This window comes from Sus scrofa, chromosome 18 (genome assembly GCF_054392235.1).
Source record: "Sus scrofa isolate SSC_HxYL_T2T_F1_AM1 chromosome 18, Sscrofa_HxYL_maternal_Yorkshire_Landrace_v2.0, whole genome shotgun sequence".
Classification (NCBI taxonomy): Eukaryota; Metazoa; Chordata; class Mammalia; order Artiodactyla; family Suidae; genus Sus; species Sus scrofa.
The window spans coordinates 9,452,833-9,474,200 of NC_139400.1; the positions used below are offsets into that span (position 1 = coordinate 9,452,833).

Here is a 21,368-nt window from a genome sequence, read left to right on the forward strand (position 1 = left end):
ACATAGCACTTCACACGTGGGCCAAACCCCAGGAACAAGAAGCCACATCAGCAGCCCCCCCCCCAACCAGGGGAGGACTTGCTGCCCCAGGGGTCAGGGCGCTTCACCCAAGGCGACACCCCCAGGGATGGCAGGGACGACTGGTCACTTGTTAGCACTGAGGGCCCGAGGGAAGGGGCCCCACAAGGCGGCTGCGGCGTGTGGTCCACGGAGCACATGTGTGGCTGAGGTCTGGATGGGCCTTCATTACCTTGGGACCCGGAGTGGCCCTGCTGGGCACTGGGGGAAAGGCCGGCATCAGGGACTGGTGACACTCTCCCTTAAGGAGCATACAGTTAAGTGTAGGAGGAACACAGAGTTAAAAGGTAATTGCAAAGCATGGTATGAAGTGATGAGACCATACGGAGACAAGACCCAAGTACAGAAATTCAGTGAGGGGCCCAGGGGTCGCCCGTGATGGGGTCTGCAGGGTATCAGGTGAGTTCTTTTTTTTTTTTCTTTTTGTCTTTTCTAGGGCCATACCCATGGCATGTGGAGGTTCCCAGGCTAGGGGTCTAATCAGAGCTGTCGCCATCGGCCTACAGCACAGCCACAGCAATGCCAGATCTGAGCCGCATCTTCGACCTACACCATAGCTCATGGCAAAGCCAGATCCTTAACCCGCTGAGCGAGGCCAGGGATCGAACCCGCGACCTCATGGTTCCTAGTCGGATTCACTAACCACTGAGCCATGACGGGAACTCCTGGGTGAGTTCTTTTAAACACAGCTGATTTCTTGTCATAATTACACTGAAACCACAGAAGGTGACTGACAGTCACGAAGCACCTATGAACACATCGATGCAACTCAGGAGTGTTCTGAACTATTTCCAGGGTCAAGTGTCAGGCGGGCACCGGACCGCAGTAGTTGACCAGAAGAGATCTCTCCGGGAAATAAATTCACAGGAAATAATACTCATATAACTAATTTGATTGTTACATCATATTAAGTGGAATAAAAACAGAAACCTAACTTCTGAATAAAACGTTCCCCAAAAAAACGTTTCTAGTTCCTGAAACCTGTCTTATTTAACTTCAGGGTTACAGTAACACTGGATTTAAAAAAATAGGCGAATAGTACCAATGTGTAAGCTAGAGAATATTGTAATCGAACCGCGTATGTTCGCTCTGCACCCGGCCATGGCATTTATTACTCTGACTCATGAGTGAAAAACCACGTGGCGGAAACACAACACGAGAAGGCAGGTGATTTCCACGCACCCGCCGGCCCGGCCAGGCCTCCCGTGCAGCCGCTCCTTCTGTGGGAAACCGGGCGATGGGCTCGGAGGGGACGTGGGGCAGACCTACCTGTCGCTCAGCTGAATCACGGCACCGTGCACCAATTTTATCCTCCCTCCAGGTATCAACCCTGCGAACAGAGAGACCAGAGGCACATGCTCGGCTTTGCGCAAGGTAAAACCAAAATCTAATCACATTTGCCTGGAATGGTTTTCCGTTGCTTGACTGTCGGGAGACCACCTAAAAATGCAGACAGATGAAAAGCATTCCCTCCGTGACGCAGGTGTGAACAACAGAGCATCTGCGGTTCGGGGCCTTGTGGGAAAGGGCTGGTGGAATCAAGATCCAAGCCTTTATGGCTTTAGATTTGCTAAAAACAAGGGAAGGACACTTAACCAAAAAAAAAAAAAAAATCGGGATTCAACCAACTTCCAACTCCCCCCCAGAAACCATCTTCGGTAAAAGTCCTCTCGAGCTGGGTCTCACACTCCGCAGGGACGAGGTGGGACGGCCTGGGGACCCGCCTGGTTCTGCTGGACCCGCGGGCCCCTCCCTCCTCCACACCCCCCCCACTCCAACCCGCACCCCCCCGCCAAGCAGCATCCTGCCCTGACCCCCCGCCAGGGACTGATGGGCTTTCCCTCCTTTCTCTGTGCCCAGTAGCACCTCCTGGTCTGTAATCACAGCAAACGGGGAACGAGTTTACATACACTGAACCCGAAGTTCTGGCAGGGTACAGCCTAGAACCCTGGGAGCAGCTGAAGTCACAGTATACAAACAACTGCACCTGCAGCTGGAAAGGGCGACGGTCACTGCACAGAACAGAGCTGCTGATGAACCCCTGCCCCCGTCACCGTCACCACGCTGATGCCGGGACATCTGATGTCCCTATTCTGGGTCCTACTCTCCCAGCACCTGCCCACGGGGAGTGACACTGGTGCTGAAGGTCTCAGCCCGAACCTGAAACCTGGGCCTGGGCTTTCGGCCCTGGTCCAGCAGTGACACCACAACGGCCAGGCTTCCCGGGAGGCCACAGCTCCGGTGGCACTGGCGCCCCTTCACTCTTGTGCCTGGCACCCAGCACATCCTCCCCGTGTGGAGAGACAGTGGCTGAGCGGCTCAAATCGCGTCCTGAGTTCTCCAAGCAGCCACTAGAACTACCACCCACCCCAGGGCGTGGAAGCACCGGGCCGCCTGCAGGCATTCAATGCCCGCAGCTCTCTCAGCACGGCCAGCTCCCGGGAGTGCCATGCCCTCTTCTCCTGGAAGCAAAGCTGGACAAAACCCAGCCACGACGAGCATCAGTCCGTCGGACGGGACCTCTCAGTCAACAGGGCAGAAAAGAGATCCCTTTCGTCTCCCATCCCCACGTGGCTAATCACTTACTTTTCAAAGTGGTCACGGGTGTCTTTAATCTTTACTCATTTGAGCAAACACTGACTAAAGCTATTTTTTTACTTCAAAGTTACCTAAGTCACGCAGTGAACCTGCAATATCTGCCTTTGGTAATTCGACGACCACCTGAAACAGAGAATGAAGGATGAATCAGTCCTTTCAGTAATGACGAAAACAACCTGAGCACAGCTCTAACTCAGGCGGGATGTTATATTAGACACGAAAAACATAATCGCTCCAGAGTCAAGGCTGATCACTAGCTTCAGAACCAATGTTTAAATGTCCTAAATCCCCTTCTCTGACCGAGAACCCTGGGAGCAGCTGAAGTCACAGTATACAAACAACTGCACCTGCAGCTGGAAAGGGCGACGGTCACTGCACAGAACAGAGCTGCTGATGAACCCCTGCCCCCGTCACCGTCACCACGCTGATGCCGGGACATCCGATGTCCCTATTCTGGGTCCTACTCTCCCAGCACCTGCCCAGCGCATCCCCCAGCCCGGACACCCCTTTCCACTCCTGGGTTCCCCGCCTGGCCCCCGACTCCCCGCCCCGCACCCATCTCCGCCCCCGCAACCCCGCAGGCCCCGCTCACCCACAGGTTGAGGACGCCGCTCTCATCCAGCGAGGCAATGTGGGAGGACAAGCACGCCAGGTCTGCCGGAGACAGAAGCGGGAGAAGCGGCCTGGGACCAGGACGCCCCGTCTCTCCACGTGAGGAGCGGAAGGACGTGAAGCATCACGTACCTTCTTGAGTAGAGAAAGGTGACAGCACGGAGCTCTGTCTTTTGCAGACGGATGCTGAGACCGGCTCTACTGCTTGGAGGGGACTTTGGTGGTTGACAGCTGTGAGGACGCCATCTGGGGGTCAGAAGCACGTGCTGAGCCGCGCAGCACAAGTCGTGTTACGCTGGGGACAGGCGCATCGTCCCCAAACACAGGCCACACGGACCACAGACAAAAGGCCTGCCACGGCTCCCAGCATCACGGCAGCAGAGACCACAGACCTCACAACACCCGGGAGGAGAGAGAAGCGCGGAACCCCGAGCTCCAGGTCTCATGGCTGTGGGTGCACAGGGCGGACAGGGGGAGACTCCCCACGGGAAGAGGGAGTCGCAGAGGCCAAACAGAAACTTCCTGGGGGGACCTCACCTGTCGCAGGAGGAGGAGGTGCAGAGCGAGAGCAGCGAGGGAGCTGCAGCCTCCCCAGCCCAGAGCAGCACCTCTACAGAAACCACACCACGGAACCCAGGGAACACGCCTCTTCAAAAAGCATTTAGAAAGGAACCCAAAGCAAGCAAATAACCCAAAACACCTGAATCAGAAACCCAGAACAAAAATGGATAAAAAAAAAAAAAAACAGCAAGGAGTTCCCGTTGTGGAGCAGGGGTTAACGAATCCGACTAGGAACCATGAGGTTGTGGGTTTGATCCCTGGCCTTGCTCAGTGGGTGAAGGACCCGGCGTTGCCGTGAGTTGTGGTGTAGGTCACAGATGTGGCTCGGATCCCGTGTTGCTGTGGCTGTGGTGTAGGCCAGCGGCTACAGCTCCGATTGGACCCCTAGCCTGGGAACCTCCATATGCCACGGAAGCGGCCCAAGAAATGGCAAAAAGCCAAAAAAAAAACAAACCAGCAAGACATAAAATGAGAGTTGGAACCGAATTCAGGGAAAAAACAAGAAGGAAAAGACAAAACCATCTTGGGAATAATGAGCAAGTGACCAGCTCTCCAAGTCAATGAACGGGAAGGAAGCTCAGCTGGCTAGTGACAATGTTTAGACAGAAAGTAAGTAAGTAAATAAATAAATAAATAAATTTTAATGGAGCAATTAAGTTTAAAAACTTAAAGACGGCGGCTACAGCTCTGATTCGACCCCCAGCCTGGGAACCTCCATATGCTGCGGGTGTGGCCCTAGAAAGCACAAAAAAAATAAATAAATAGAAGACAAAAAAAAAAAAAAAAAAACAGCTGAAAGAGCTTTAGTGTTTCTGAATGTGGTGGTGACTGCACGGGTTAATCAGCAATAGCAGCAGCAGTTACGAAGGTACATTCATAAAAGATATCTTTTCTAACAGCATCCAACAAGTCGGGCACCTGCCAACTCAGACATTCTCCACAGTGGTCACTGTGTCCCCAAAGGGAGACAAAAAAAAAAAAAAAACAAAAAAAAAAAAAACCCTTGCTTTCTTATGCACAAAACACAGATACACGCACAGACATAAAGCGATACGCACTCCCTGTGCGAGTGAGCAGGACAAGAGGGTTGGAGGACTACCTGGGGAGGGGCAGACAAGCCCCCCACGAGGGACACGGTTCTGGACCCAGAACCCACCAAGACTCTTGAAACGCAACGACAAGGAGCAACAAATCAATTGACAAGTTTCGACCACCTAAGCAGATGCCCCACTGCAGACAGATGGACGGACGGCAAATAAGCACCTGGAGATGCTCCATGTCCTGCGTCCTCGCAGGAGCGCCAAGTACAACCGTGAGACATGCTGGGCACCCACCAGAGGGGCAGGGGGCAGAGAGGCTGGGACAGCCGGGCCCGCGTGGCGCAGGCTCTGGTCTGACCGCCGGCAATGGGACTGACCCAAAGCCCATGGACCAGCTGGCGGGGAACCCCTGGGGCCCACGAGCAACCTGGCTGCGCAAAGGAGGGGGGCTCCGACGCGCACGGCCCTGGACCGCAGGCGCCTCTCACTCCCGGGGAGAAGCCAGGCTCCGAGGTCTCCTGCCATCTGAGGCAGAGCAAGAACACAGGCAGAACCGGGCGTGGGGTCCTGGGAGGGAGACGTGGTGCACGGTGTCAATGGGGTGGGGGTTCCCAAGCAGGACCAGGGAGCAGGACGGGGAGAGGACGGTTGGGGACGAGCGCAGGCCCCGCCTCGCAGTCACCGCAACGGGGGACATGCCTCCCGGAGCGCTGGGAGGTGGGTCGGAACGGGCCCTGAACAAGCACTGGCAGAAAGCCCCAGAACACCTCCACGCACTGGTAAGCTGGGGGGGGGGGGGGGTGGCAGTGCTTGGTTGTGGTTGTGGCTGTAGCTGTGGTTGTGATTGTGCTAGGCTGTGGCTGCAGCCACATGGCATGAAGTGTTCACACGAGTCTAACAAGGCGCAGGGCAGGGTGGGCGGGGGGGAGGGGGGTGCAGATCCAGTGGTTCTGGCTCCTTTCGACCCCGTTTCTCCTCTCCTGGCCGCCAGGACACACACCGCCACGCCTCGGGCTGATTTAGAACCGGGCGTCATCTCACGAGGTGCGAACCTCTAGATTTAGCAGGAAGGGTGTCGCCTGGAAGGGCCCCTGTTTGTCAAAGGCCCCCTGTGCTCTCAGCTCAGACCCAGGGCCGGCGGGCAGTGTCACCGACCCGTGGAAAAAGTTGGGGTCCTGAACGTCCAGAAGCCCTCGCTCAGCTTCACGTAACGATGGATCCTGGAATCTTCTCTCAGATCCCACACGACCACCGAGCCATGCGCGGTTCCGGCAAACAGCAAACAGGCTTTCAAGGGGCTAAAGCAGCAGCACGTGACCTAGAAAGATGCGCGGAAAGCTGAGACTGGGAAGTCGAGGCACTGGTGCTCCGCAGACTTTGCACCTGGAAGCCGAGGGATGCAGTGAGCAGGACACGTCTGAGGGGCCCCTCGCTCGGGGGACAGAAGGGGGCCGTCACGGGACGGGCGCCAGGCACCTCCGCTCAGCCCGCGGCCAGCCCAGGTCAGCCAAGCCACCTCTTGCCATTTTATAGACACCCTACATCCAGTCGCTTCAGGGCCCCAAAACTACAGCAGCCCCGTGACCTAGGGGCTTGGAAAAGCACGAGGCCAGGGGTCAGAAAAGCTCAGGCAGGTTAAGAACCAAACCTCTAATACCTGTATGACCCAAACGGTACCGGCCAGGCGCACACCTCCAGGGCCCCGGGGCTGCAGGGCGCCAGTGTTTCCATTAAGCTCCCAGCAGCTGCCACCTAACTCCCGGGGGCCTGCCAGGCTGGTGACCCGGCCCCCAGGTGAGCTGGTGCCTCCAGCCAAGAGCTGTACCCATTACCCCGCACACAGCTGAAGGCGGCCAGACGGAGACAAGTGACCCTGGAAGTGGCCTCCTTGCCACTCGTCCTTCCTCTAGTTAAACCCATGACGCTCGAGCTGTACCTCTGACTCGCTTATCAGGGTCTTCTGAGGCCCCGAGGGCTGCCAGATGTCCCACACACAGAGCACGTATCTGCTGTCCAGCAGGGGCGAGACGGCCTTGCCAGGCAGCCCGTGGACGGACACCACCGTCCGCCTATGAACTTGAGAGGCATGCAGGCAGCACACTCTTCGGTCTAAAAGTAAGATAAGAACAGTGTTTCAATGTTTGTTCTTTTTTTTTTTTTTTTTTTTTTGCTTTTTTTTTTATGGCCACACCCCAGCACATGGAGGTTCCCAGGCTAGGGGTCCAATTGGAGCTGTAGCTGCCGGCCGACACCACAGCCCCAGCAACGCGGGATCTGAGCCATGTCTCACAGCAAAGCCGGATCCTTAACCCACTGAGCAAGGTCAGGGATCGAACCTGCAACCTCGTGGATACTAGTCAGATTTGTTTCCACTGAGCCATCATAGGGACTCTAAGAACAGTGCTTCTGCATCTACTGCTCTGCCGGAACCTGTGTCATATTAACAGACTTAAGGCTATTCAGATCCATTTCAGCGTAACAAAGAAGTAAGTCTCTCGGAGTTTCCACCCTCCTCCTGAAGGCCTGGTCTTCAGATACCATCCATCCTCCTTGCCTGGTCTACTCCTAGACGCAGGATTTGTCGGCCTGCCTGTCCACTCTGTCTGCCCATCCTGGGACACTGGAGACACCGGGGACCCAAGGAAGAATGAGCGGGCAGCCAGCACTGCATGTGCTTCCTAGTGACAACGGCGTCGGGTGGACACTGAAGGTCAGGGTCACTCCCTCTGAGCTCAGGTTCAGACAGCGAACACGTGCCATCCTGGTCTCCTTCCACTACCTCAGCGCTCTCTACCACAGCCCACAGAAAAACCCAGGCTCGCGAATTCCCGTCGTGGCACAGTGGTTAACAAACCCGACGAGGAACCATGAGGTCGTGGGTTCGATCCCTGGGCTCGATCAGTGGGTTGAGGATCTGGCGTTGCCGTGAGCTGTGGTGTAGGTTGCAGATGCGGCTTGGATCCCGTGTGGCTGTGGCTGTGGTGTAGGCCAGTGGCTACAGCTCTGATTCGACCCCTAGCCTGGGAACCTCCATATGCTTAAGAGCGGCCCAAGAAATGGCAAAAAGACAAAAGAAAAAAAAAAAAAAAAAAAAAGCCAAGAGGCAACTATCTTAAGAAGTTTACACTCGGTCCTGCAAACGCAGTGTGTTTAGTTGACACAATCACATGCAGTTGCACGTTCTCTGTGATGACAGGGGCTTCGCCTGGGGGGCACTGCACGCTCTGTCACCGCAGATCAACTGAACTCTGAAGACTGAACACGCATATTCACTTCATCACGGCACGCCCCCCCCAAATCATCCCACGACGAGTGCTCAGCCCGGCTGTACCACGCATGCTCACGGGAAAAGCCAGCCGTGCGTGGTGCCAGTCCGTCCAGGAACCCCCTGGTGTGAACACAGGACGTGACCGTCAAGCTCGCTGTCGCAACACGAAGGTCTAGTGTCAGATCTAAACGCACAACCGAGCTCGGCACTTACGCTGAAGGAAGGGCAGGCTGGTGTTCAGCGGGGCGCAGCTATCGCTGAATGGCAGGGTGCCCTCCTGTGCCAGCGGGGTCCAGTTCGGCCCGGCTGCCGCGCGGTCCTCCTCCAGCAAAACCGCCATCACCTGTCGAAGACACGTGAACGGTGCTTTCGCCAGACTTTCAAGGGACTCAGTGGACGAGACAAAGCCGAAAGCACACATCGCCACCTAATCGTCTCCATTTCTTAAAATAGCTTCCAAGGCCAAGACACCATAAAGCAGAAAGAAGTGACACTGCTCTTTCCGCCCAACAGCAGGCACCATCAGTGGCGTTCCACTGGGTCCGTGGGGGAGCCATTAGTTAACCCTGGATGTCACTCTTCAGAGCAAGCATGTTGCTGAAAATAACAGGAAGGGGAGGGAGTTCCCGCTGTGGCGCAGTGGTTAACGAATCCGACTAGGAACAATGAGGTTGCAGGTTCGATCCCTGACCTCCCTGACCTCGCTCCGTGGATAAAGGATCTGGCTGTGGTGTAAGTTGCAGACACGGCTCGGATCCCGCGTGGCTGTGGCTCTGGTGTAGGCCGGTGGCTACAGTTCCGATTGGACCCCCAGCCTGGGAACCTCCATGTGCCGCGTGAGCAGCCCTAGAAAAGGCAAAAAGACAAATAAAAATAAAAATAACGGGAGGGGGAGAGAGTGGCCCCTCCAGCTCCTCTGGAAGGAAGAGGGAAGCAGGGGGACACCCGCACAGCACCCCATCCTGCTCATGGGCTGCAATTGAGGAGCAAGCCACCGAAAGGTCCAGGATCCAAACGCCTCAACAGCATCTGCAGCAACAGAAGCCCTGGGGCCCCTGCGCCCCCTCCCCAGCCCCCGGCAGTACATACCTGGCAGGCTGCCCGGAGGAAGCTGGACAGCCGGGGCGTGTCGACCTTCGGGACGATGGCCCCGTCACAGGGGTTGCTCTGCTCACTCCCTAGAAAAGAAATCCTGTAAAACCAAGCAGGCGGGCTCTCCGGGCATGTGTCCCGTACCTCGAAGGGCGAGGAGAGAGGGAGCCAGAGCCCTGCCTCCTGCCTCCCCCCTCACTGTCCACATCTACTCCCGGCTCCTCAAAAACAACCGCTGCTACGAAGTCTGTAAACAGACTCCTCCTCCTTCAAGCATCGGTTTATCATGGACACATTACATGCAGATGCATTATTTTCTTAAGATGAGGCTTCCCCGATGAAGGAGAAACAGAAGGAATTCCTCGGGAACAACCACGAGTGAAACAGGATTCGGCACGTAAAGAACAAGCAGAATCGAGTGAGCAGAGCCCTGCGGGTTGTGGGAGCCTCCCTCCATCTGGACGTAATGTCTGGAAGCTGCACTTAGAGCTGGAAATTTGGAACAAGAAAGGAGCTAAACACAGCTTCCAAGGGGGCCGGCAGAAAGCGGATTACCCCCAGACACGGCTGCGCCTTCCCCTGGGTGCTGAGTCCACACCTCCCGGGTCTCGACCTCCTCAGTCTGGGCGTCCCTTTCCACGCGATCTTCATTACACTGAACGTAGGCCTTGAAAACAAATGGGTGCCAGAGTTAGCTTGGGGCCCAACCTCAGAGCGCTTTCTTGTCACTGAAAAGACAAACCATGAACACTGTGTGTGTGTGTCTTTTTGCCATTTCTTGGGCCACTCCCGCGGCATGTGGAGGTTCCCAGGCTAGGGGTTGAATCAGAGCTGTAGCCACCGGCCTACGCCAGAGGCACAGCCACGCGGGATCTGAGCCACATCTGTGACCTACACCCCAGCTCACGGCAACGCCGGATCTTTCACCCACTGAGCGAGGCCAGGGATGGAACCTGCAACCTCACGGTTCCTAGTCGGATGCGTGAACCACTGCGCCACGACGGGAACTCCTAAACAACGAACCCTTTTAAAGTTAGTAACTACAGTCTCGTTGCCTTTATCAAAAATAAGTATCGTGGCATATTTGCAGTGGCATGGATGGGCCTCGAGAGGGCCACAGTGAGTGAAGTCAGTCAGACAGAGAAAGAAAAATTCACGACAGCCCTTATAGGTGAAATCTAAAGTAGGAGACCAATGCGTCTTTCCACCAAACAGGGACACAGAGAACAGACCTGTGGTTGCTGGGGACGGGGCGGGGGTTGGAAGTTTGGGATCAGCAGATGCCAACTAGTATACACAGGATGGATACGCGACGAGGCCCTACTGGAGAGCACAGGAACTATATTCAATATCCGGCGATAAACCATAACGATAGGCAAAAGAATCTATATCTGAGTAAGCCACCTTGCTGTACAGCAGAAATTTACACGACATCGTAAATCAATTATACTTCAATTTAAAAAAAAAAAAAAGAAATATAAATAAATAAATAAAAGGGAGTTCCCGTCGTGGCGCAGGGGTTCACGAATCCGACTAGGAACCATGAGGTGGCGGGTTCCATCCCTGGCCTCGCTCAGTGGGTGAAGGATCCGGCGTTGCCATGAGCTGTGGTGTAGGTCGCAGATGCGGCTTGGATCCTGTGTTGCTGTGGCTCTGGCGTAGGCTGGTGGCTACAGCTCCGACTTGACCCCTAGCCTGGGAACCTCCATATGCTGTGGGAGCGGCCCAAGAAATGGAAAAAAAAAAAAAAAGAACAAAGGATCATGGCATAATAACAATCATGCAAAGATTGCTTATATCTGAAACATTTGATAAATATGAGCCTAAATTTCTTTCTTTCTTTTTTTTTTTTTTGTTTTTTGTTTTGCTTTTCAGGACTGCATCTGCAGCATATGGAGGTTTCCATGCTAAGGGTTGAATCAGAGCTGTAGCCACCAGCGTGCGCCACAGCCACAGCCACGCCAGATCCAAGCTGTGTCTGCAACCTACACCACAGCTCACGGCAACGCCGGATCCTTAACCCACTGAGCAAGGCCGGGGATTGAACCCACAGCCTCATGGCTCCTGGTTGGATGCGTTTCCACTGTGTCACAATGGGCACTCCGAGCCTCAATTTTGAAACTGTTTTTAAAAAGTCACATCAAACAATTCAGCTCTGGTTTGAAAATACTGTTACCTGGGCCACTGGCATCCTATTCTCTTAGAACGCAGTGGCTTTGCATAACCAGACAGTTTTGTTTTGTTTTGTTTTGTTTCGTTTCAAAAAGATGTAAGCTTCAGTAAAGACAGTTTTGACCGTAACTCATAGCTCCGAGATGAGGGAAACAGCAGTTAGATAAGCTGCTCAAGGTGAGAGTGAGCCAGCCTATAAAGCCAAGACTAACTGGTCAGCTTCCTAAATTTCTTCCTGTGACCTTCTTCCCATAGAAGGACCGGGGACTGAATATGCCCCAGAGCGTGTGGACAGACGACACGGCGGGGACATAACAGAAATGTCAGCGGGGACCCTGACGCGAACACTTCTCCACCGTGGGAGGTTGGCTGTCACGTGCTCAATGACTGGAGATACTGCAGGGAACACAATGCTACAGTGAGAGACCGGCTGTAGCAACCTGGAGCCGGGGGACCTCAGGGTTAGCCATCAGGGAGGGGTCACCTAATTTACCTAAGAACGGGCCACGGACGCAGCCGCAGGCAGGCAGGCAGATGAGAGGAGGGGCAGGGATCCCATAAGCCAGGTAATGGAGAAAGACAGGTGGGTGACAACAGCCTGGTGAGGGAAGGGGGACACACAGACAGGTGATGGGACCTGGTCAGGTACGGGGGATACAAACAAGTGATAGGAAGGCTTTATACAGGGACACACAGACTGTGATGGGGACCTGGTGGGGTACGGGGGATGCACAGACAGGTGATGGGACCTGGTCAGGTACAGGGGATACAAACAGGTGATAGGAAGGCTTTACACGGGGACACACAGGCAGGGGAGCAGGGTCCTGGCACAGAAAGACGTGAGAGGTGAGGGGAGTGGATGGACCAGGCGGGAGGGACACTTCAGAGGAGCCCAGCGTCTGGGGAGTCAGGGGAATGTCAGCTTCCACCCCGGACACGGAGCACCTGCACGATGGCTACGAGCCCAAAGGGACCTGACCAAGTGAGCAGACATGACATCTGGTGACTTTGTGGCACGGGGCCACGGCGCTCAGCGTGGGAGCCATCGGGTCCGGCCTTGTGGCCAGGCTGTGGCACCGAGGCCGCCTGCACAGCCTCCGCTAGGGGCCAGGACAGGTTGGGGGGGGCCCTGCCTTGGCCCTGGGGGCTGTGTCCTTCCCAGCCACCCCGGCTCCAACATCCCATGACACACATGGCACTGCACCTGCCCCGCGCCCTGTTGCCTGGTTGTGAGCCGGGCACCCACCTGCTTGGTGTTTTTCCTCCCGAAGCTCCTGATGTACCTGTCATACTCGCTCACGGGCAGGAGGTCCAAGAGGGAGAAGGAGGACGAGAAGTCTAGGTCGATGAGCCTGAGCAGCTTGGTGCTGCGCGTCCTGCGAAGGGGGGGGGGGGGAAACAAGCGTGTCACCTGAACAACGCGGCTGGGGCGGTGGCGGCAGCAGGATCTCGGCGACCTTGGGAACGCCGCCTGGGTGTGGGTCTGAAGCGTGACCGTCCCTAACGACGGGAGCTGGTGTGGGGCCCAGTGTGGCCACGGGGCTCTACCCCATGACTGTACTTCGCCGGCCCCCTCGGGCCCCCAGTCCCGCCTGCCTGCTTCCATCCTTCCACCCACGGACAAGGATCGCGCTCCCGCTCCGCCGCCTGGCCTCCATCGGGTACAAAACAGGAGGAGCATGTGCTGACACAGTTGGTGGAGGGTCAGGAGACCCCAGTTCCCGTCAATGCAGACGCACTGCCCCCACCCCCATCACGTCCCACTCTCGAGATCTGCTGCACCCCCTCCCCAGTGGAGTCCGGAGGACCCCCCCCAACCCAGGCCCACGTGGGTGGAACCCTGCATCTATGCCCAGAGCGAATCCGGTCAGCACATCAGACCGTGGGCGGAGACTCTGTCCTGCACTTTCAGGCCTCTGTGAATTTTTGCAAATTTCTGAGGTCTCAGTAAGGCGAGTGGGGCTCTGATGTCTGGCGGCCCTGGCGGTTCATGGCGCATCCCTCCATCACCAGAGGCTGCCCTGGAGCCTCGTCTCCCTGTCTATGTAACTGGCCTGTGGCACCAAGGGTGCCAATGAGGAGGCCCAGAGACCAGGGCCCCCGACCGCAGGCCAACTGGGGACTCGACTCACAAACACTCCAGCTTCCTCATCTGAGATACAGAGGACTGGCTCTGCACAGTGCCACCACCCTCAGCCACGCAGGTGCAGGGTGGGCCAGGCCGCTTGCTGCTCATGATTCCAGCCGCCAGCCTCACTCCCAGGGCCTCCAAGAATGAACCCAAATGCTAGGGCCGGGGGTCCTTGCTATAGCATGACACACCTGCACCCACAACACAACCTCTGGACACAGGAAACAGAGCACAGGTTAAATAAAGCGCCTGAGTGTCAGCAGGGAAAACAAAACGAAAAACTACTTTTTCAAAGTTTGTCGAAGGAGTTCCCGTCATGGTTCAGTGGTAACAAACCCCACTAGTATCCGTGAGGATGCAGGTTCAATCCCTGGCCTCTCTCTGTGGGTTGAGGATCCAGCATTGCTGTGGCTGTGGTGTGTAGGCCGGCAGCTGCAGCTCCAATTCGACCTCTGGCCTGGGAACTTCCATATGCCGCAGGTGAGGATCTAAAAAGAAAAAAGAAACAAAAGGTATGTTGAAGAAAAGTGTATGACCACTCCACTGCCTTCTGCCAATTTCCAAATACACCTACTTTTGCTTAAGGGCCTGAGTCCGACTCTTTTGACGGTGTGAGGCTGTTGCAAAATCCACGAAAATTCCACAAACAGGGGTCTTGGAAGGGGAACTGTTTGCATCTGTACAGAAAAAAAAAAAAAAAAAAAAAAAAAGCTATTTTTGTGAAACTGAAATAGTTCTTTCAAGCACAATAAATCAAGCAAAACAATTAGAACCAAGCGTACAAACTGTGCTCAGTGAGGCCTTCACACGCAACTATGGCGACAGGGGACCAAGCACTCACGGGAACCACTTCCGAGTTCCGTCAAACTTTGGGCAACACGGCAGAACGTGCTACGTACGCGCCGGTCACCCCGCCTGCCGACGTATTCACCGTACATATAAGAGGCGGTCCTCCACTCCCACCCCGCTCTCCGCAGCCCCCGCAGAATGTACCCCGTGTAAGGGGGTTGAGATGTGAACACGCAAAACAGCTGAAAAAGAAAAGCAGGTGCAAGTCGATGCTGGATCAGCCACTCACCGCGTCAGAACCAGAACGCAGGCGGCCACAGGCAGGGGTTCCGTCAGGTCATGGGGAGGGGAGGGCGACCGCCGGCCGAAGCGGGCACTGGGACGGGGGCAGCTGTGCCCGGCCTCCCGTGCAGACGACCTCCATCACCTGCCCTGCCTCTCACACAGACTAAGCCCTGTTTGTCTACGGACTTACTGCAAGTGAGTCTTACTCTGCCTTCTCTTCTTCTTGGTTATGTGTGTGGCCTCGTGCAAGAAGCACGGCCATCCTGTCTCAGAGCTCGTTCAGACCCACGAGGCCAGCCTACATCTGGGCCAGCAAACACCCCCCACGCCGGAGCATCGTGCGTGTCCCTGCACAGAGAACCCTGGCAGCTGCGAAGCACCACAGAAACCCTCGGAGGAAACGCCTGACGTCCCCTCCAGCGTTAGAAGTGAGGAGACTGGCCGCTGTTGAAAGTGACAGGACTGAGGCCAGAAGAACGCACCCGGGAAGCGGGGCTCATGCGCCCGGCCACCAGTGCTGGGGACCAAGCAGACAACCACCTTCCAGAAGAATATCGACACCAAACGCAGGCCTAAGTCACTGCTCTGGAACCAGCTGCTCATCTAACAGTTTCCCGTTGCCCTGGGCCAGGACGAGGTGTGTGATCTAAAACCCAACAGCCGGGGCTGACCACAGGGGACACAGGACCGAACGCTCTCCGGCCACCAGATGACAGTGGTGGATCCACAGGGAGCACTCGCCGTGCTCGCTGTGTGCCCGACGCCCCCGTCAGCCCTGCACGCATCAGTTCGTTTCATCAAGCCTCACACTGTCACTTTGTCAGAAACAGGACGGTGGACGGATAACACAGGGGTAACCGGAGCTGCTCCCAGGAGGTGACAGCCACCCACAGCCGTATCACCGAGGCTCTGAGCACTGTCCTGGGAGCAGAAGGGCTGGGAGGGACCCCACGGGATGGGCAGCCCAAGGGCGTGGCTCCCGCCAGCACCCTCTCACGTACCTGGCCCTGGGCCCCTGGCTTGAACTGGCTGGTCCTGCTTCTCCAGCAGCCTCGAGGACAGCTGGCCGATGCGCTCGTTCTCCGCGTGAATGGCTCTCTGAATCTCCTGAATCTCCCGCCTCCTGGCTGGGGGAAGCTCCTCCACCGCTTCTCCTGACTCGGGCTCGTCCGTGCCAACATCATCCCCAGAACAGACCTCAAAGTCGTCCTCATAGTCCTGCCAAGAGGAATGATGTCCAGCAGCCTCTGAGACAGACGCGCACCCAGAGCCAAACACAGCCAACAGCGTGATGCCGACAAAAGGCCTCCGTGTGGCTCAGGGGTTCACAGCCCATGGACTTCGGTCACTGAACCACAAATCTGTGTGAACGGCCACACCTGGTTCCCTAAAAAGGAGCCCCAGTCTCTAGTGCTAGATACACGGAGAGCTCTATCAACAGCAGCGTGCAAGCGTGTTTGTGCTGAGAAGGTGTTACGTGCACAAAAACGTATGTACTACACGTGTACTCCATGGAGACACACAGGTAGAGTGCACACGCACACGTGTGCATATACGCACATGCATGTATACACACGTCTCTGACTGCAAGGCACTAACAATAAACTGTAAAATCATTTGGGAGTTCCCGGCGTGGCGCAGTGGTTAACGAATCTGACTAGGAACCATGAGGTTTCGGGTTCGATCCCTGGCCTCGCTCAGTGGGTTAAGGATCTGGCATTGCCATGAGCTGTGGTGTAGGATGCAGACATGGCTCGGATCCCACGTGGCTGTGGCTCTGGCGGAGGCCGGCGGCTACAGCTCTGATGAGACCCCTAATTTGGGAACCTCCATGTGCCGTGGGAGCGGCCCAAGAAATGGCAAAAAGACAAAAAAAATAAAATAAAATAAAATAAACTGTAAAGTCATTTAATTATATCATATTGCTAAGCAATGGTTTACGTGTGCCAACTTTTTATAGAAAACAGATATGGAGTGCTAACAGCAATAAAAAACAGGGAAAAAAACTACTAGGTGCCTGATTTTAGAACAAATTATCCTTAAGATGAGAAAAATGTTAATTTTTATACCTACTTCAAAATCATCCTCAAAACTGGCTGTATATTCATCAGCTCCAGCACTTTCTAAATCAATGTCTTCCTTTTCAACTTCCTAGAGGTAGAAATCAAACACGTAATTAAAATGTTCAATCATAAATGGAACCTTGCAAATAGGCTGGGAAAATAAATTTATGTTTTCTGAGACTCATTTGATGGTGCTAATTTTTTCTTTTTTCATTTCTTTTTTGTTGTTGTTGTTGTCAGGCGTAGGGATCACGCACGATCCCCCCCGCCAGGCTTCCTGCTTGTCCGTCTCTGCTCTCCTCGCACTAGCTCCTGGAGACACGGCACCCGCAGCACACACATCAGGAGCCCTCTGGGACCCCGAGCCCCCCCAGGGCTGTACTGCAGCGTCTCTGCGGCCCACGCCCCCCACCGCCCTGCGCACGCCCCTCCTGCACCCCCCACGACTGCCACCCCTAGTCCAGTCCCCACCGCCCTCCGTGCGCCCCTCCTGCACCCGGAGTTCCGAGTTCGGAGACAAGCGTCTGAGAAGGAAACCCGATCCCACTGCCCACGGTGGGCAGCCCCTCCGTCCCACATCCAATCTCCCAAGGGGCTTGGGACCAAGAAATACAACAAGGTGACCCTGCAGGCATGATGGGGCTGGTGGGGAGCGGAAGGGGGCGACCTTCCCCGGGCAAGGAGGAGGGTGGGTGTGCGGATGGAGGAGGGAGGGCCGGCCTAGGAGGGCGGCTCAGACAGGCGACCGCCCCCAGAAGTGGACGGTTCAGGAGAAGGGGCACCAGTGGCCAGTGATCTGCCACCTCCAACACTTCTCCCTGATGACAGCCTGAATCGGGTCTCTTGAGTCGCTTGCCTTCTCCCCAGACCCGCTGGCTTTACATGCAGAGCGACAACCACAAGGCTGGGGCTCCTCCACCCCAGCGCCAAGGCAATGCAGGCCCCGTATTGCGTGGAAGGGCCAGCTTCCACGGCAGTGGCCTGCTGGTGGCCGAGCTGGGGGCAGAGCAGGGCTGGTCGGCGGGGACAGAGGCTCTCCAGCAGCTGCAGGGCCCACCAGCTCTGCGCAGGCATCCGGGGTCCTGGCTCAGAGGGGAGACGTCACGCAAGTACCTCAACCTCCTCTGAGAAGTGGGGAGACCTGCGAGCTTTCTCCCTGGTGCCAGGGAGCAACACGGGAGAAGCTGATGCCTGTCCTGCTGCGGTCCCTGGCCCAGGAAGGCACGTTCTGGCCGTCCCTGCCCAAAGCATTCAGTCCAGAAGAGTGGGGACAGCACGGGGTGCGACCGTGAGGAAAGTGAGGGGTTTCCCACCATGTCCAGAAAACCACTCAGCTCCCCATAAACGCTGAAGACTTGAGGCAAGAGAAATTCACTGTGGATGCTGGAAAACATATGACTCACTCATAAGCCAAAAGCAGCGGGTAAGTACGTTCAGATCACTTTCGAACTCTCTCAGGGGGAAAACATAGCCCATATTTTGCTCCTTTGGTGAAAAAAAGAATATGAAATGTCCCACTGGTAATTCTTTCTATTGGTTACATGTTAAAAGAATAATATTTCAGAAACGTTGGATTACATGTATTATTAAAATTCATTTTATGTTTCTAAGATGACTGTCAAAAAACTAAAAGTCACGAATGGAGCTCACCTAATTCTAGTGAACAATACTAATCTTACCAAAAAACTGGAAGACGGAAAGAAAACATTACAAACACATATTTTCTGAAGTTCCCGTTGTAGCTCAGCAGCAACGAATCCAACTAGTATCCACAAGGATGCGGGTTCGATTCCTGGCCTTGCTCAGAGGGTCAGGGATCTGGCATTGCCGTGAGCTGTGGTGTAGATCCGACGTGGCTCAGATCCTGAGCTGCTGTGGCTGTGGCATAGGCCAGCAGCTGTAGCTCCGATTTGACCCCTAGCCTGGGAACCTCCGTATGCCGCAGGTGTGGCCCTAAAAAGCACACACACACACACACAAAGGAAAAAGAAAAACCAACAGCCCAATTGAAAAATGAGCAAAAGAACTGGATAGACATTCCTCCAAAGAAGATATACAGATGACTGATAAGCACATGAAAAAAATGCTCAACATCCCTGATTACTAGAGAAATGCAAATCAAAACTACTATGAGATACGTGAGATACCACCTCACACCCGTCAGAACAACCATCATTCATAAGTCCACAAATAACAAATGCTGGAGGGGGTATGGAGAAAAGGGAACCCTCCTGCATTGTTGGTGGGAATGTAAATTGGTACAACCACTATGGAAAACAGTATGGAGGTACCTCAGGAAACTAAATCTAGAACTACCGTATGACCCAGCAAGCCCACTCATGGACATATATCCAGACAAAACTTTCCTTGAAAAAGATACATGCACCCGTATGTTCACTGCAGCACTATTCACAGTAGCCAAGACATGGAAACCAACTAAATGCCCATTGACAGAAGACTGGATGAAGAAGATGTGGTATATATACACAATGGAATACTACTCAGCCATAAAAAAGAACAGAATCATGCCATTTGCAGCAACATGGATGGAACTAGAGACTCTCGTCCTAAGTGAAGTCAGTCAGAAAGAGAAAGACAAATACCACATGATATCACTTCTATCTGGAATCTAATATATGGCACAAACGAACTGTTCCACAGAAAAAAGAAACTCATGGACTTGAAGAACAGACTTGTGGTTGCCAAGGGGGAGGGGGGAGGAGTGGGATGGATGGGGAGTCTGGGGTTAATATTTTAGAGGCAAACGATTGCCTTTGGAATGGATAAGCAATGAGATCCTGCTTAGATATCTAGTCACTTTTGATGGAGCAGGATGGAGGATAATGTGAGAAAAAGAATGTATATACACACATATGTGTCGGTGTGTGTGTGACTGGGTCACTTTGCTACACAGTAGAAAATTGACAACGCTGTCAACAACTATAACACAAAAAATAAAATTATTAAAAAAAAAAAAAAACAGGGTAAGGTAAGAAAAAAAGAGTGTGGGAACAAACTCTGTAAGGCTGACTCTTCTCTAAGGTGTGGCTGAGGCCAGACAGTAAGGGAACCCACCGCTGCCCGGGGAGAATGAATAACACCCCCCCCCATCAAAACCACACATGCTCCAGGGCCTGATTTATGAAAACTGCTGTGCTTCTGTGTGTGGGCATGGAATAAAGACCCACAAAAACAGGCACGAGAGGAGTTCCTGTTGTGGCACAGTGGTTAATGAATCTGACTAGAAACCATGAGGTTGCAGGTTCGATCCCTGACCTCGCTCCGTGGGTTAAGGATCCGGCATTGCCGTGAGCTGTGGTGTGGGTTGCAGACATGGCTCGGATCCCATGTTGCTGTGGCTCTGGTGTAGGCCGGTGGCTACAGCTCCGATTGGACCCCTAGCCTGGGAACCTCCATATGCCTCGGGAGCAGCCCTAGGAAAAGGCAAAAAAGACAAAATAAAAAAATTAAAAAAAAAAAAAAACATAAGGATAACCTGACCCCCTTGCTGTACAGTGGGGAAAAAAAAAAAAAAAAAAAACAGGCACAAGATGCTAAAGACCCTTCTCTCAGAGCCCTGTGTTTCAGACAATTACCAGAGAAGCAAAAGGTTATTCTCCACAAGGAGCAAAAGCAAAGATCGGCTGGCCACGTGATCTACAACAAAACAAAACCCCAGGAAGTGGTCTGCTGGTAGTGTCCACCACGGTGTACCATTCCAGAGGTATTAAATCGTCATTACGGAGACAGTTCTGGTGATAATTATGGAGACGGTATAAAAAATAAAGATTGGGAGTAATGGTGCACTGATACTGCCTGACTGCTGTGTGCTTCTCATGTGTGTACACACACACACACACACAGAGTCCAGAACAGGAAACAACTATGTAAGCAGTGGGGCTACGAGAGCATCAGTCTCAACGACAAATGTCTCGCAGAATTTGCCCGTGAGATCATCTGAGCCTGGGATGGGTCCACCTTTGTGGAAAGATTTTTCAACGCCGATGCAATGTTTTCCCAACTGCTTGTCTGCTCAGACTTTCTAGTTCTTCTCGAGGCAACTGCGCTCGTTTGCATCTTCCAGGAGTTGCCTTTTGCTCTAGATTGTCTAATCCGTTCGCATGAAATGCTGTCATCCTGCCCATTTGAGCGGAAGTGGATGCTCAAGTTGCAATCCCTGCTGAATTTTCCGCTTTTCCCTTTAATTCTGGGGGGCTCTCCTGCGAAGTGAGTGTGCATTTATACCAGAGCCGTTTTCCTGCCGGTCAGTCATTTATTACTGCACATCCCCCCCTTCGCCTCGACCACCATCGCTCCAGCGCTGTCACAGCGGCTGCGTGTCTGCTGCTTTCCCCTGCCCACCTTACGCCTTTCAACCCACTTGAGTCTTTTCATCTGAAGTGTGTCTCCTGGAACGACCTCTCAAATACCCACCTGCAATCAGGACCTCGCACCCCGCACAGGACAATCAGCGTCACGGGTCTCACCTTTCTTCTCGAGTCTTTATCTTTTCCACTAGTCCTCGCTAAATTCTCTGCATGCCTAGGAAGCAAAGACGAGCAGAAGCAAAGTTAAATTTCAATGAAGACCTGAAAATTAACACATTTATATCTCAGTGAAGGTGGGATCAGCATTTGACATGATTAAGAACGGCTCTAGGTTGGTACATTCGTAAAGTA

The 21,368-nt window shown here is 54.2% G+C and overlaps 1 protein-coding gene across 10 annotated transcripts in view; it reads right to left on the reverse strand.

Moving 5' to 3' along the window:
- DYNC2I1 (dynein 2 intermediate chain 1) overlaps positions 1-21,368 on the reverse strand; it is a 46,899-nt gene that overhangs the window by 6,963 nt on the left and 18,568 nt on the right. For 4 of the 10 annotated variants that reach the window (XM_021079027.2, XM_021079026.2, XM_021079025.2 and 1 more), the window contains exons 7-20: positions 21,177-21,231; positions 16,700-16,777; positions 15,628-15,844; positions 14,127-14,229; positions 12,668-12,797; positions 9,805-9,916; positions 9,247-9,335; positions 8,371-8,500; positions 6,826-6,998; positions 6,045-6,207; positions 3,421-3,534; positions 3,269-3,330; positions 2,748-2,799; positions 1,348-1,408 (exon numbers count right to left, since the gene is read on the reverse strand). In XM_021079027.2, coding sequence (XP_020934686.1) covers positions 1,348-1,408; positions 2,748-2,799; positions 3,269-3,330; positions 3,421-3,534; positions 6,045-6,207; positions 6,826-6,998; positions 8,371-8,500; positions 9,247-9,335; positions 9,805-9,916; positions 12,668-12,797; positions 14,127-14,229; positions 15,628-15,844; positions 16,700-16,777; positions 21,177-21,231 — 1,539 coding nt within the window. Of the gene's footprint in view, positions 1-1,347; positions 1,409-1,988; positions 2,072-2,747; positions 2,800-3,268; positions 3,331-3,420; positions 3,555-6,044; positions 6,208-6,825; positions 6,999-8,370; positions 8,501-9,246; positions 9,336-9,804; positions 9,917-12,667; positions 12,798-14,126; positions 14,230-15,627; positions 15,845-16,699; positions 16,778-21,176; positions 21,232-21,368 lie in introns of all 10 variants that reach the window. The other 6 variants (XR_014833380.1, XR_014833378.1, XR_014833379.1 and 3 more) reach the window with 3 other exon arrangements.